Source organism: Xenopus tropicalis, chromosome 10 (genome assembly GCF_000004195.4).
Source record: "Xenopus tropicalis strain Nigerian chromosome 10, UCB_Xtro_10.0, whole genome shotgun sequence".
NCBI classification, from domain to species: Eukaryota; Metazoa; Chordata; class Amphibia; order Anura; family Pipidae; genus Xenopus; species Xenopus tropicalis.
Genome location: NC_030686.2, coordinates 31,926,093 through 31,942,153, shown reverse-complemented (window position 1 = coordinate 31,942,153; position 16,061 = coordinate 31,926,093). Strand labels below are relative to the sequence as shown.

At 43.7% G+C, this 16,061-nt stretch overlaps 1 protein-coding gene across 4 annotated transcripts; it reads right to left on the bottom strand.

Annotated features, from left to right (window-relative positions):
* Positions 1–16: 16 nt before the first annotated feature.
* On the bottom strand, positions 17–15,718 carry c17orf80 (chromosome 17 open reading frame 80). Of its 4 annotated transcripts, none has more exons than XM_031894641.1 (5): positions 15,573–15,718; positions 7,195–8,391; positions 5,191–5,298; positions 2,574–2,690; positions 17–484 (listed from the first exon to the last, which is right to left on the bottom strand). In XM_031894641.1, exons 1-5 carry the CDS (start codon positions 15,613–15,615, stop codon positions 456–458), a joined length of 1,494 nt encoding a protein of 497 aa, XP_031750501.1. In that variant the 5' UTR covers positions 15,616–15,718; the 3' UTR covers positions 17–455. The 4 variants fall into 4 exon arrangements, with proteins under 4 accessions (XP_031750501.1, XP_012808669.2, XP_031750502.1 ...); XM_012953215.3 differs by lacking the exon at positions 15,573–15,718 and adding an exon at positions 11,508–11,623; XM_031894642.1 differs by lacking the exon at positions 15,573–15,718 and adding an exon at positions 11,351–11,490.
* Between the last annotated feature and the right edge of the window lie 343 nt (positions 15,719–16,061).

The following is a 16,061-nucleotide window of genomic DNA, read 5'->3' as shown; positions in this document are numbered from 1 at the left end:
CCCCCAGACACAAAAAGCATGTTATTATTTTTATTAATATGCATACCCTAAATGGTTAAGGGCTCAGGCAGCAGTTTTACACAGAACATTAGAATTCTACGTTCTTGCAGTATTTTCTGTCAGAACTAGAGGACAAACAGGAATAAACAAACACTGTTCTATATTGCAATTATATTTATAAATTAACCTTCAAAATGTTTTTTTCACTTGTAATGAGGAGGTGTTTAGAATTTGTCTTTCATCATGCAAAAACACTGTGGGTGGAGGACCCCCTTTCAGGTTGCTTGCATCCCATATCGCACACTCAAATGTTTTAGATTTGTAGAAAAACACAACAAAATTTAACTGCAATGGGCAAAATGAGTAAGGCCCCTGGTAATGTTACAGTCTCACACAATGCTTGGCAGGAAGGCACAACAAAACACTCATTGCTAAGGCAGGAACATGTGCTGTTCTCAGTGGTACCTCCTCCAGCGATCCTGTTCTGTGATTTAAACAGAAAAAAAAATCTCAGTGACGTGTTTGCAGAAAGCAAAATAAGCATTAGCTTCCTATTTCTTTCAGCTTTCTCCTTTTCTTTCTTTTCTTCATCTCTTTCTGTCTGTCCCCCACATGGCTTCCCTTCTTTTTCCTCCATAGGTAGTCCATGGCTCCTCCAACCATTTCCTTGTGCTTTACAAGATTCTTGCTCTCTGTTTCCCTTCTTTTCTTTTTACCTTCTTTTTTTTTTTGTACTACTATAATTTAATCTATATTTGCAAATAGCCTATTATGCAAGAATTATTATAAATGTAACTGTAGCAATTATTATGCAACTTCAATAAAGTCTTGTTGAAATACAAAAAAAAAAAAAAAATAAGCATTAGCTGTAACTACTACTGATTAAATGTATGTTCCATTTAAGGACTGCCAACAGGGATGCATTACTGTGCGGCCCAGAGTGTAGTTAGGAAAAGGAATGGATCTGGTAAAGGCTCAGATTGGAGCCAATGCAAAAAATAACTCATGTACAATGTAAGCAATGATGCTACGCCCTTCTACACACTGGTCAGTAATGACACATCAGGTCAGGTCTGACATGCCAATTTCTTTACTAAATACAGGTATGGGATCCATTATCCAGATCCGAATTACGGAAAGCCTGTCTCCCATAGACTCCATTTTAATCAAATAATTCAGCTTTTTAAAACTGATTTCCTTTTTCTCTGTAATAATAAAACAGTACCTGTACTTGATCCCAACTAAGATATAATTAATCCTTACTGAGGGCAAAACAATCATATTGGATTTAATTTTATTGTTTGACCCTTTATCCGGAATATCCTTAGTCCCGAACATTCTGGATAACGGGTCCCATACCTGTAGTTTCCAATTTCTGCAAGCTGGGGCACTTTCTACCAAAGTATATGTTCTGCTTTTTGGACAAGATGTTGTTTTGCTAATTGATTCTTTTGAACTGTTACCCATGGAAACTGACTAAATTAATTAAAACTGACATTTTCATTTGCTGGCTCCGGCTTGTGTGAGGTTGAATCTGGATAATGAACTTCTGTTCATGTTATAGCTGAGTAATACTGCAGCACACAGAACAGGGAAAAGCAATGTATTATTTGGCTTGGAGTTTTTTTTATATGACCAAGGTTAGGTTGCACTGTATATATGTTTCTACATCACACTAAGAATAGATTTGGGCCATGTTAACTAACAATTAACAAAGAAGACCTGATTGGTTTGGTAAGACCCTAACCCTAATTCTTGGCCAGAGATTCTGTTTTTTAGGACCGTGGCAGACAGGGAGATTAGTCGGCGTGCAACAAATCTCCCCGATATGCGATCCCACCGGCTAGAATGTAAATCACCGGTGGGATGGCATAAGCGGCGCCGAAATTGCCGGTTTCCTCTCAAAGTAACTTCAGCAATTGTGGCAAATCGCCATGCCGCATATGCCATCCCACCGGCGATTTACATTCTAGCCGGTGGGATGCAATTTTGCGGGCGACTAATCTCCCCGTCTGTCATGGCCCTTAAGGAGGATGGGGGGCGGGTTATGCAGTAGCACAGATATATGTTTGCCCCATGACAATAGCACAAAGCAACCATAGTGTTCTACAGATACCACTCTAGCTCTCACAATAATAAAGAATATACATGATTTGTTATTATGCATACAGGCTTCTGCATTATGTTCCTGTTATGGGTATACCTTGAAGTTGGAAAACCTTCCTAGAAGAATAAAGGGCAAAGGCGGTTTTAGCAGCAAAGAGAAGATCATAAAAATCTTGGCTTTTAGATGTAGGTCAGGCAGCTCCACATATTGTACTTCTAGCCATGGCCGCATATCCTTAGTGAGGATACATTTCCAACATTATGCAAAGCTTAATGGCTCCAGTCCTGTGCTGCAATTTTAACTCCCCCCATCATAATTAATTACCCAGTAATTTTAGCTAACTGCAGTTGCAAGAAAACACTCTGGGAATGTCATTGCCTAGCTTTTCACTGCTTTTAAACTGGCATTAGTTTCGACTCAAAATAACTGTATATTGAAAACTATAGAAAGATCAAACAAGACATACTTATGTGATCGTAGTTCCACGTGTAGCTCAAAATACAGTATCCAGCCAGCAACATCGTCAGGCCTCCAATGCCTCCTTTCTTCACATTGATGTATTTGGAGTAATACTGTCCCCAAGCTGGAGGAAAAAAGGGGGAACAAAGGTTTTGTCTTTCCGGCACCCCAGGGACATTTTCTTGTGAAGAACAACTGCTCCAGGGAAAGTGACTATATCCAGCAAGCTGAAGTAATTAGGCAAAGGCTTCAAGTTAGTGGATATGATCAGTGTTGAATAAGGCCATGCCACTAGCATCCAAAAGGTAAAGAGAAGGACTAATAACTACCAAGAACAGGTAAGGTAAGAATTTACTCAATACTGTACTGTACTAGTATTACAATATGATGGCAATAGTCAGAAAGTGGATACAATTATCAGAGAGCATTAGGGCAACTTGAAAGAAAAGATATTAGGGTTGATTCAATAAAGTGCAATAAAACGAGCGCTATTTATAACATGCATTTAAAATTTTATTGCGTCTTATTATTCGCGTCTTAACGCATGATTCACTAAAAGTTTAAGTCGCGAAGACTATTTTCGTGCGGTATTTGATGCAACGCGCGCTAATTAACACAGTATGCTACTTGTCGCACGCGCTAATTAACGCACGTGTGCTACTTATCGCGCACGCCTTATTAGCCATACACACCATTCCCTGCAAACTGGCGGCTGCATCACTCTGGGGCCAACACAGACTTGAATAAATCCCACTGCAAAGTCCATATTGTGTTGCCAAAAGCTCATTAACTGTACTTTTCTATAATTACCGCCTGCCCCAAGTAGGTGTTAATTTTTGCATAGACTAATGCAATATTTAGCGCGTCTAAGTGTTTGTGAATCATGCGTTAGTGTTATTTCTGCACGAGAGTTAACACAATGCGGTAAAATGAACGCATTCGGTTGCGCACTATTTAACACACGCGATATGCGACTTAACACATGAGATAATACTTTAGCGAATCACGCCTTTTTTTCGCGTCAATATTAATGCAAAAAAGCACGCAATAAGCGTTATTGCACCTTAGTGAACCAACCCTATTGTGCCTTATAATAATAGGAGACCTTGGACACTTTATAACATTTGAGATTGTGGCACCATCTAGAGGAAAGATGAGGAAATGACAGTGAAATACGTAACTATTGTGCTGAATGCAACTGTTGTGTAAATTGTAAATATGTAGGTAAAAAGAGAGAGGCATTTTATATACAAGGGGAGATTACATTACTATTGTCAATTCATCCGTGTGGTATATGTGATTCAGTGTAAAAAATATTGGCAACACCATTAGACTCCTAACTATCAGAATAGGAGATCAAAGTATAATGATGGATGTGGGAAATAAGGAGTTAAGATTTTGCAGCCAAGGACAGGAATACACATTTGCCTTATGAAGCATTCAATATACAGGTGAAATGCATTGCATTTTAAACCCACAAGGCTATTCAAAGGAGAAGGAAAGTTAATAACTAAGTAAGCTATGTAAATACAGCCATAAGCACTTACGGAAATGCTGCACTGAGTCCTCTATCAAAAGAAACACAGGATTTTTTTGTCTCCTATTTTGTTAACATGTTGTTAGGGTATCTGACTCCCTCTCTCTGAAAAATCATTCATTCCTAGGGACAGAGTCTGCGCAGCGCTCTCCTGCTCCCCCCTCCCTTAGGAATGTGTGATCTGAGCTACCAATGGAGCTGCAGCAGGAAGCTATGAAGACCAAGCTAAAATGGCAGCTGCAACCTTAAGCAAACAGAGAAAAAAAGTTTCTAGGGCTCTTTACTCAGGTATGGTAATGCTTTCTGCAGAATAAATATAGCGTTGCCACTATGTGGCTGCTATTTGCTTTTCAGCATTAAAAGCACACTAAAGATGGGGGGGATTTACTAATACTTATTTTTTCATAATTTATATTTGTTTGAATCCATTAAAAAACTAATTTGTGAAAATTGAAGTTGTGGAAAAGTCACAAAAAAAGTGATTTTTCCTTACTGTCACACGAAAACCTCTAGCAAGAAAAGATCTTCCAATTATAAACGGGACATCTGCCATTGCCTTCTACATGATCTTGGAAGGTTTTAGCTGGAGTATTTTCGTATTCAGAAATTGTCGCAGTTTTGTCGCATAATAAATCTTGAAAAAAGTTGCGATTTTTTCAGGTTTTCAGTGGATTAGAGTGGCCATCTTGGAAACTGATCTGCTGAGATACCATGCAGTCAGTCACTTGCGCAGAGGTGGTGAAAGTGTGAGAGGGGAGATTTAGAGCACTAATGTGAGCATCTACAAGACAAGTGAGGGCTCTTATTATAAGAGTTAGGTGGTAGGTAGTGCAGAGGGCCCCAGGTGATATACCACCAGTGTAATACCCCTAATATACTCAATACCCATATGGAATTATGTCTAAGCTCTAGCTACTCCTATGTATGTACAGTGCCTAGGGGCTAAATTGTAAGCAGTGTCCTCCAATCCTATCTTTATCCTTTAAACCCTTGTATGTTAATTTATTCTAAAATCCTGTTTGTTATAATTTATAAAGCAGTGGCTGACACCATATAAATAAATGATGATGATAAATATGTCACTCACCTTTCTGTACAGCTCCAGGTAAGGTTCTGATGGAGAAATGATTAGCTATCCATAATGGAAACTCTCTCATCCTGACATCCATCACATTTCTTAATGCAAGGGGGGTATCTGTAAGGGAACAGTTGCAAGTTACAGTTATTTTATATTTACATTTTTTATCATTTTGCTTTAGTGACTATAAAGACATGAATAAAAAGAATGATATATTTGTTTATTGTCATTGGAGCTGCAACATTAATTGCCTCAGAACAGGGCAAGATAATTTCAGACACATTATAAACTCTTCTCTCATGCTATATTATCAAATGAAAGTATAGTATAAGCACTTGTCATAGTAAAATTCCTTCCTTGACTAGAGATGCAAGCTATCCAGTGGGGCACAGCGGTTGAGGGAAACAGTACTATTTGGGCAGAAATTTTTCTAGCGGGAACTATGCCGCTACCACTGGGAAGGAAAACACGATGCAGACGGCCATGTTTGGCCAGACTTGTTTCCAGCCTGTTTATTCTGCGCATGTGTGTGACATCACGACAAACAAGCTGAGACACTCCTCCTTACGGCGTACTTGGAGTCCTTACATAGTTGTCCGCACAGGGAGCTCCCTCCTGGCACAGGCTGCATAGTTCTTGCTAGCAACAAATCTCCCAAAATTGCTTTCCCACCAGCAATAATGTAAATGGCCGGTGGGAAAACATATGTGTCACTTAGTTTTCCGCATCATGTTGCATTCCAGCTATGTTTGGTGCTTACATGTGCCTGTATCAGTACAGCCCCGTAAGAGGGAATGGACTGCGTTTCTTCCTGCTCCTGGAACAGAGACCAAAACACCTGTGTGTACGAGCCCTAAGAAGAATGCCTTAACTTTAGAAAAGCAACACAACGCATGTCACTTGTATATTAGTGCAAAAATATAACCACGTTTTCATAAGCACAACCCCTAAAACAGATCCTGGTATTATTGATTTGGATAATCAATAACGATGCTCAGAACACATTCAGCAGCAAATCGATCTCTCCAGCCCAGTTATCTCACATCTTTATAGACAACCTTCCCTATCAATGCTCAGCAACAAGACTCATTTTTTGTAATGGAACGTACATGAATAGGCTAGCCTTTGTTCACGACCACCAAAAACTCATAAATATTGATTCTTTTCTCTGAAAAACAGTAAAAACAGGACCTTAAATCCTAGGTGAAATATCTAATAAAAGATTTATACACAGGCAGAAGCTCAATAAAATACACATTTCTCCTTATTATACTAGATACAATATTATTGGAATTATTCGCTTCAGTAATGTTGCATGTTCTATTGTCTGTTCTCTAATAACGATTTATTTATTTTACCTGTTTACTGGAGAAAAAGAAACAGAAACAAAAACCTATTATAAATCAAACTGCTCTTTACAGACATGGCCAGTGGATGGACAAGCAACACAGCTTGGGAAATTTATCACCCTCACTAAAATTGACCCTTATAGAATAGCCACAATCGTGTTGTTTAGCAGAAGAAAAATCGCAAACAAGTGAAAATCATATAGTTCCATTCATATTCAATAAGGCTAATAAAACTACCTGCAGAGTTTGTTTATGTAACTTTTCTTGCATATATTCACAGTTTGCATTGTTCCATGAATTAAGAAAAACACAAGCTCAAATTTTAATAAATTGTCCCCCTTAGGATTAGATCTATCAAAATGAGTGGGTTTAGAGCTTAATACGTTTAAACTCACTCACGTTCTACTCTTTCTTATGGGATTTTAGTAGCGTATTTATGAATGGGTGAAAGCTAGAACTCACCATTTTATAAATATGCTTCTAAAAATCCCAAAGGAATGAAGAGAATGTGGGTTTATATGTATTATGCGCTAAATTCACATTTTGATACATCTGCCCTTTTGACTCTTCCCCATGTTAATAACATCAACATCAGGCAGGGTGAATGAGCACATAGCGCAATGAATTTTCCTGTACACAGAAACAAACACATAGTTCTAAATACCATGATCTGCCCCCTTGGGTGCATCAATCGTGTTGGTGTTCCACTCTATGTTGCCATGGCTCTGTCTCCCTAAAATGAATCGCAGACTGATATAATTAGGGTACAGCTCAGGAAACCACTGCAGTCCCAGAGGGCAGGCTGACACCACACTCCTGGTCAAAGAAGCTTCTTGTTGAAGGACTGGCCCAGAGCTGGTCTTCAAGAGTTGTCTGTTTATTTCCATTGGTTGAATGTTACAAATAACTTCATGGCTTATAACACTGTTCTGAACTGATTTCAAAGTAGAGGTAGCACTTAAGGATTTTGCACTTTTCAGTGCTAAAGTTCCAAATGGAACACATGGACTGGGCAACTGGAAGGCAGCTGAGGCAGATTGCTCTTGTTCATACCAGTACAATCTCCCTAATGAATGATTTATGTGGTCCCAAACTTCTTTTCTCCCAGTAGCAAGAGATTCTCCTTTGCTCCATTCTGTGGTGGCCCCTTTACTCACAGGTAATTCTGATAGCTTCCTTCTGTCTGCTGCACCATGTGTTTGATGTCCTATATCTGTGTGGCCTATATGCTGTGCTCCTGTACTACCACTTGCATTCCATTTAGTATCCGAGTCTTTGAGGATTCCTGAAGACAATTTTGCAGGCATTGCTCGATGATTTTTTGCTTCAGCCTCTTTTGATAACTTCACCTTCATAATACTGTGAGGATTTTGGTCCCTTTCAAAACATTCTTTCACTGAACTTAAACTGCTGTTGGTACCAAAAATGGTTACAGTACCCAAATGCTGTATATCTGAGTCACTGATTAACTCTTGGTCTGCACTTAAATGTCTCTTCTGTTCTGTCTCTATGGTTAGGCTCACTTGCTGTTGCTGTTCCTTTGGTTGAAGGTTTGGCTTTTTCCTTTTAGTAGCTGTGCTCCACTCTTTTGGCAGTGTAGATGGTCCACTGTTCTCCTGAAGCAGCTTGCCTAATTCTCCGGTCCTTCCAGTTTTACTCTTATTTTTTTTCTGTGAAGATTCCAACAAGACGTTCTTCTGCTGCTTTGTCTTTTTGCCTGTGAGTTGGCTTTCAGCTGCTACTGTCTTTTTGTCAGCCTTGGCCAATTTACAGTGAGGTAGATGGGTTTTCAGTCTTTTGAATGGTTTCCCGCAGAATGGGCAAACCTCTAGCTGAGAGGGAGTGCTGACACCCTTCATTTCTGGAAGGAAAAAAATAATAGGTTTTAACTTATTGCATTGTTCTCCCACATAACTCCATCATGCAATAAGCAAAAAAAAAAAAACACTACTGTCTATCAAATACTAAATTTGAGTCACCATGCTGACTGATTAGTAGATATTAGAAAAGCACTCAATAGTAAAAAATCTAAGTCCGGCTTGGGACTCCTCCAGTTACATGGGAGTAGGAGAAACAATGGGTTAGCTGAAAGCAGTTCTAATGTGTAGCGCTGGCTCCTTCTGAAAGCTCAGACTCAGGCACAATGCACTGAGATGGCGCCTACACACCAATATTACAACTAAAAAAATACATTTGTTCATTTTATAGAGCATCACAGCATCACTCAGCATCGCAAAATAAAAATTTAATATGGTTTATTATGAGACAATTTTCAATTGTGTCTCATTTTTTCTTAGTTTTTGTGGGTTTTGAGTTATTTAGCTTTTTTTCCATCAACTCTCCAGTGTGAAATTCCAGCAGCTATTTGGTTGCTAAGGTTTAATTTACCCTAGCAACCAGGCTACAAAAGAGAGACTGGAATATATATAGGGGCCAAATAGATATAAGAAATAAAAAGTAACAATATTAATAAGAGCAATGGCACACGGGGAGTACAAATGTGCTGCTACTGATGGCACATGTTTAGAACATTAGAGAATTTACATAACTTGGCAATTTGGCTTCATCATGAGAAAATACCTTCTTTTGCAATTTCCCATGATTAAACCAAATAAATGTAATGTCATGTAAGGGGATGGCATTTTTGGAATATCTGTCACCTGTTGTAGTGCATTTTTACCGCTGGCAGGCTGGACTGGCAATCTGTGGGTTCTGGCAAATGCCAGAGGGGCTGCTGTAAGGTGCCACAGACAGTCACTATTTATTGGGCTGGGGGGGCTGTTTGGGCCTCTGGGTACTTGGAATGCCAGGACCCAGGCCCAGACTGGCAATCTGTGGATTCTGGCAAATGCCAGGGGAGCTGTAAGGTGCCACAGACAGTCACTATTTATTGGGCTGGGGGGGCTGTTTGTTCCTCTGGGTACTGGGAATGCCAGTGGGGCTGTAAGGTGCCACAGACAGTCACTATTTATTGGGCTGGGGGGGCTGTTTGTGTTTCTGGGTACTGGGAATGCCAGGGGGGCTGTAAGGTGCCACAGACAGTCACTATTTATTGGGCTGGGGGGGCTGTTTGTGCCTCTGGGTACTGGGAATGCCAGGGGGCTGTAAGGTGCCACAGACAGTCACTATTTATTGGGCTGGGGGGGCTGTTTGTTCCTCTGGGTACTGGGAATGCCAGGGGGCTGTAAGGTGCCACAGACAGTCACTATTTATTGGGCTGGGGGGGCTGTTTGTGCCTCTGGGTACTGGGAATGCCAGGGGGCTGTAAGGTGCCACAGACAGTCACTATTTATTGGGCTGGGGGGGCTGTTTGTGCCTCTGGGTACTGGGAATGACGGGGGGGCTGTAAGGTGCCACAGACAGTCACTATTTATTGGGCTGGGGGGGCTGTTTGTGCCTCTGGGTACTGGGAATGCCAGGGGGGCTGTAAGGTGCCACAGTCACTATTTATTGGGCTGGGGGGGCTGTTTGTTCCTCTGGGTACTGGGAATGCCAGGGGGCTGTAAGGTGCCACAGACAGTCACTATTTATTGGGCTGGGGGGGCTGTTTGTGCCTCTGGGTACTGGGAATGCCAGGGGGGCTGTAAGGTGCCACAGACAGTCACTATTTATTGGGCTGGGGGGGCTGTTTGTGCCTCTGGGTACTGGGAATGCCAGGGGAGCTGTAAGGTGCCACAGACACTCACTATTTATTGGGCTGGGGGGGCTGTTTGTGCCTCTGGGTACTGGGAATGCCAGGGGGGCTGTAAGGTGCCACAGACAGTCACTATTTATTGGGCTGGGGGGGGGGGCTGTTTGTGCCTCTGGGTACTGGGAATGCCAGGGGGGCTGTAAGGTGCCACAGACAGTCACTATTTATTGGGCTGGGGGGGCTGTTTGTGCCTCTGGGTACTGGGAATGCCAGTGGGGCTGTAAGGTGCCACAGACAGTCACTATTTATTGGGCTGGGGGGCTGTTTGTGTTTCTGTGTACTGGGAATGCCAGGGGGGCTGTAAGGTGCCACAGACAGTCACTATTTATTGGGCTGGGGGGGCTGTTTGTGCCTCTGGGTACTGGGAATGCCAGGGGAGCTGTAAGGTGCCACAGACACTCACTATTTATTGGGCTGGGGGGGCTGTTTGTGCCTCTGGGTACTGGGAATGCCAGGGGGGCTGTAAGGTGCCACAGACAGTCACTATTTATTGGGCTGGGGGGGGCTGTTTGTGCCTCTGGGTACTGGGAATGCCAGGGGGGCTGTAAGGTGCCACAGACAGTCACTATTTATTGGGCTGGGGGGGCTGTTTGTGTTTCTGGGTACTGGGAATGCCAGGGGGGCTGTAAGGTGCCACAGACAGTCACTATTTATTGGGCTGGGAGGGCTGTTTGTGTTTCTGGGTACTGGGAATGCCAGGGGGGCTGTAAGGTGCCACAGACAGTCACTATTTATTGGGCTGGGGGGGCTGTTTGTGCCTCTGGGTACTGGGAATGCCAGGGGGGCTGTAAGGTGCCACAGTCACTATTTATTGGGCTGGGGGGGCTGTTTGGGCCTCTGGGTACTGGGAATGCCAGGGCCTATTTTGAATCCCAGTCCCGGCCTGACAGGCAACAAATCCCCCTGTGTGCCATTGCCCTAAAATTGTATCTTCATGGAGAGAGTTGCTATGAACAGAACACTATAACATGCTAACAGTTAACTTCAAGGTGAACTTGCCCTTTAGGCGCTTTTATTAAAGTACAGTTGTCTAATGCAGTGGGCGGGGCTATTCTCTAGGCTAGCAAGCTATGATCGTAACGTTACCCCCCGGCCTGCGGGCATGCTGTCACATCCAATAGAGACTCACTGTAAGTAACAGAGAGCAGTCAGTGGGGCAGGGAAACGTCACTTCATGTAGCTCTGAGTTCATTCCAGCAGGGAGGAGACTCTGACACTTTCATGTACAGACATTGTACTAATGCGACCAGCCGCCCCCATGCACCGCCTGTCCCCTCGCTACTCACATGCACCTCCGGGATTATCCCGCTCCTACACAGCACTCACTCACGGCTCCACTACTCACTGGGGGCGGGGCCGAGCAGTCCGGCTTAGAGAGGGGCGGGGTTAGTTGTACAGTAGAGGAAGTGCAGGGTGAGAGAGTTGGGAGTAGGAAGTTGCACTACAGACAGGCAGTGACTGGGGATGGGAAGTGCACTCACTTGTAATGAGCAGAGTGTAACGGGCTTGTGGCACCGGGACTGCTTTATATATTGCTGGGGCAGGCTGGCATTGGGAGAGGGAATTGTGGGTGGATGGGGGCAGGCTGGCATTGGGAGAGGGAATTGTGGGTGGATGGGGGCAGGCTGGCATTGGGAGAGGGAATTGTGGGTGGATGGGGGCAGGCTGGCATTGGGAGAGGGAATTGTGGGTGGATGGGGGCAGGCTGGCATTGGGAGAGGGAATTGTGGGTGGATGGGGGCAGGCTGGCATTGGGAGAGGGAATTGTGGGTGGATGGGGGCAGGCTGGCATTGGGAGAGGGAATTGTGGGTGGATGGGGGCAGGCTGGCATTGGGAGAGGGAATTGTGGGTGGATGGGGGCAGGCTGGCCTGGAGGAGAGGGAATTGTGGGTGGATGGGGGCAGGCTGGCCTGGAGGAGAGGGAATTGTGGGTGGATGGGGGCAGGCTGGCCTGGAGGAGAGGGAATTGTGGGGTGGATGGGGGCAGGCTGGCCTGGAGGAGAGGGAATTGTGGGGTGGATGGGGGCAGGCTGGCCTGGAGGAGAGGGAATTGTGGGGTGGATGGGGGCAGGCTGGCCTGGAGGAGAGGGAATTGTGGGTGGATGGGGGCAGGCTGGCCTGGAGGAGAGGGAATTGTGGGGTGGATGGGGGCAGGCTGGCCTGGAGGAGAGGGAATTGTGGGGTGGATGGGGGCAGGCTGGCCCGGAGGAGAGGGAATTGTGGGGTGGATGGGGGCAGGCTGGCCTGGAGGAGAGGGAATTGTGGGTGGATGGGGGCAGGCTGGCCTGGAGGAGAGGGAATTGTGGGGTGGATGGGGGCAGGCTGGCCCGGAGGAGAGGGAATTGTGGGGTGGATGGGGGCAGGCTGGCCTGGAGGAGAGGGAATTGTGGGTGGATGGGGGCAGGCTGGCCTGGAGGAGAGGGAATTGTGGGGTGGATGGGGGCAGGCTGGCCTGGAGGAGAGGGAATTGTGGGGTGGATGGGGGCAGGCTGGCCTGGAGGAGAGGGAATTGTGGGGTGGATGGGGGCAGGCTGGCCCGGAGGAGAGGGAATTGTGGGGTGGATGGGGGCAGGCTGGCCTGGAGGAGAGGGAATTGTGGGGTGGATGGGGGCAGGCTGGCCTGGAGGAGAGGGAATTGTGGGTGGATGGGGGCAGGCTGGCCGTTTCGACTTGCGCGAATTCCCGCAACTTTTTCATAGCCATTATGACTCGTGAATTGTTGCGACTTTTTGGTATTGAGCACTCGAAAAAGTCGTAAAATACCGATCATTACGAAAAAAACGCATTCGAATGCTTTTCGGACGTTCGTGGATTAGTAAATGTGCCTCTAATATTATAATGCTGTATTTCCCTTCCAGATAGAAGAATAGTGCATGTCTGTACATAAACCAAACCCAAATATCAGGCAGAAAGAGAAGCCAAAATGGCACAATGGACAAATTCCTCTGCACATGTATGCAATGTTACAGGCACCGGGACCACACACAATAAATATATTAGCTACAGAAATGGCTCAAACGGAAACAAAATTGTCATGTTTGTTATCAACAAATAATGTATCCCAGGCTACAGGCGTTTTTCCCAGAATGGCAGGGGATTGTCAAATCTTTGCCTTATCATCTGCATTTTCCAGATTCATCAGAGAAAGGTAAATTGTGATTTCCATCTCATACAGAACCAGGTTTCCCAGTATCGCCGGGGAAAAAAATCATACTGTGTTTATACAAGCATTCGCCGAATCCCTGGTAAACTCAGACAACTCTCAGCTTGATAAGAATGCTGGGAAAAGTGATTTAACTGAATCTATCACCAGAAAAATCTGATCTGAGAACACACCTTGATCTGATGGACTGGCCGAGTGCTGAGATTTATAGTCCAACATTAGTAGAGCCACAGGTTGCCCATTTGTTTCCCACTTCACACTTGTGCCAGCCTGCATATTGGACCTTTTGATAGGGCACTGTGCGCTTGTTTGCCCTTATTGAAAAGCATTAGCAAGTTTTTGATCTTATACAAGAATTCATGCAGAACAAGTAAACTGCATAATAAACAAAATCACACACATGTATATAAACATATATACGCAACTAATCTAAAGTATTCAGTATTACAGAAAGTTCTAAGGCACACATGGATAAAACGATAAGGTGATGAGTGTGTAACTACAGGATATTTGAATTTGAGATGTTCCTTTGCTCCTCGGAGGAGTAACTTTCCTTCCCTTTTTACACGTCAATTTAGAAAAAAATTGAGGCAGAACAAACAAATCGGATCTGGATAAGAATACGCTGGACCGATGGAAAGCTGAGAATGTCTGTAACAGAATATTTGAACATCCAGCGGGAACCTGTATTGCAGGCCTGGACTGGGATTTCAAATAGGACCTGGCATTTCAAGTGCAAAGAAGCCCAAACAGCCCCACCAGCCCAATAAATAGTGACTGTCTATGGCTTCTTACAGCAGCCCCTCTGGCATTTGCCAGAACCCACAGATTGCCAGCCCAGGCCTACTGTATTGTGTACCTGGAAACATGAACTCTGTCTCACTTTGCCTGTTTTTGCTTCTCTTTTTTCCAAATGCAGCGATTCTACTGGGTGCAGACAGGCAGGTAATTTTAGGCCCTTTATCAATGAAGTCCATTAAGTGTCCTATTTGTTATGGCCCTTACAGAGAAGTTAGAGGGCTCTGTACCCACTGGAATCACTGCGTGCTCCGGGCTTTCTGCAGTGGCACCCACAAAGTAACCCCACTTTCAGCATTAGTAAAACCAGGAGGGGGCAGTAAAAACAGTGATCAAAATCCAGGCAAAGAGTCAGGGCAGGCAACAAACAGTCAAATCAGACCAATGGGCAAAAGAGCAAAATGGCAAAGGCAGTTGGCAGCAGTCTGAAGAAAGCAGATACGTTGTTACCTGCTCTTCCGTGTAGCCCCATTGATAGGCAAAGCGTCAGACTGTGTGGAGCTGTACTGAGTGGATATTGACGCAGAAAGTATGCATTTTCGCACTGAAATTAACTCTGTAGCTCCCCACAGGCTGATATTGTGTCTGCAATCGGGTTACACAAAAATGTAGCTGACAGCAGAGCTGTTTTTCTCTGCCTGTATACAAACTGCAAGTGAAGGAAAACAAATGATTTTCTCAATGTTACCCTGCCCTAAAGGCTCAGGCAGGGACTTTAAAAGTTGTCACTCTAACTGTGTATTGGTTTGAAAGAAACACGAGTATACATTGGGGGTGACATGGAGCCCACACACAGTGGCGATGAGCAGGGGAGGGAAGGTTAAACAGGGCTGTGTGCTTAAACTCACATATTAAAGGGAATGTTAGCGAATGGGGGAGCTGATTAGCAGTGTCCAAGGAACACTAGATATATATGTAAAGACGTGGTCACCTTGGGTGATATTTCTGGAATCATATAAGGGTTAGCAAGCGAGAATGGACTAGGAGCTATAATACTTATTCATATGTTTCCAAATAAAATGTCATATATCAACTGCTGGAAATATGTCATAAGGAAGATCAGGCAGCGACTGAGCAACTGGTTTTTTGGTTCTGGTTTCTCTCTTCTTTTCTAGTCACCCAAGTTCCTTCCTCCCTTTTTAGTTAGCTGTTGTTAGATAATGTTGACTTGCTTTTCCTGGTAAAAGTTGCTAATGATAAGTTACCCATTCTGGCACCCCCTTAAGACAGCTTTACATAATAACTTCTATAATATAATGGAATTGCGGCAGCAATAAATTGTTGGTGATAACATTATTATGTGATTTATAATATGCATCTTGCAGAACAATAAGTATATGATTTTCCACCAAGCACCAACCTAATTATATATGTTTTCCAGTGATTTACCCTTTGCATATACTTGTTCTTTTCCTCTGAAGTTTTTGATCATTTGAAAGGGCTGTCATGAAGGCAATGATACAACGTTTTAAACTTTTCACCAGATTCACTCTCTGTGCTTCCTTGTCTATAATTCTGTCTCTGTAAAGAAAAGACACACAACCCAGACATATTTATACATGGCTTATATTACAGGTATCGGACCCCTTATCCGGAAACCCATTATCCAGAAAGCTCCGAATTACGGAAAGCCTGTCTCCCATAGACTCCATTTTAATCAAATAATTCAGAATTTTAAAACCGATTTCCTTTTTCTCTGTAATAATAAAACAGTACCTTGTAATTGATCCCAACTAAGATATAATCAATCCTTACTGGATGCAAAATAATCCTATTGGGTTTAATTCATGTTTTATTGATTTTTTAGCAGACTTAAGGTATGGAGATCCAAATTACGGAAAGACCCCTTATCCGGAATACCCTTGGTCCCGAGCATTC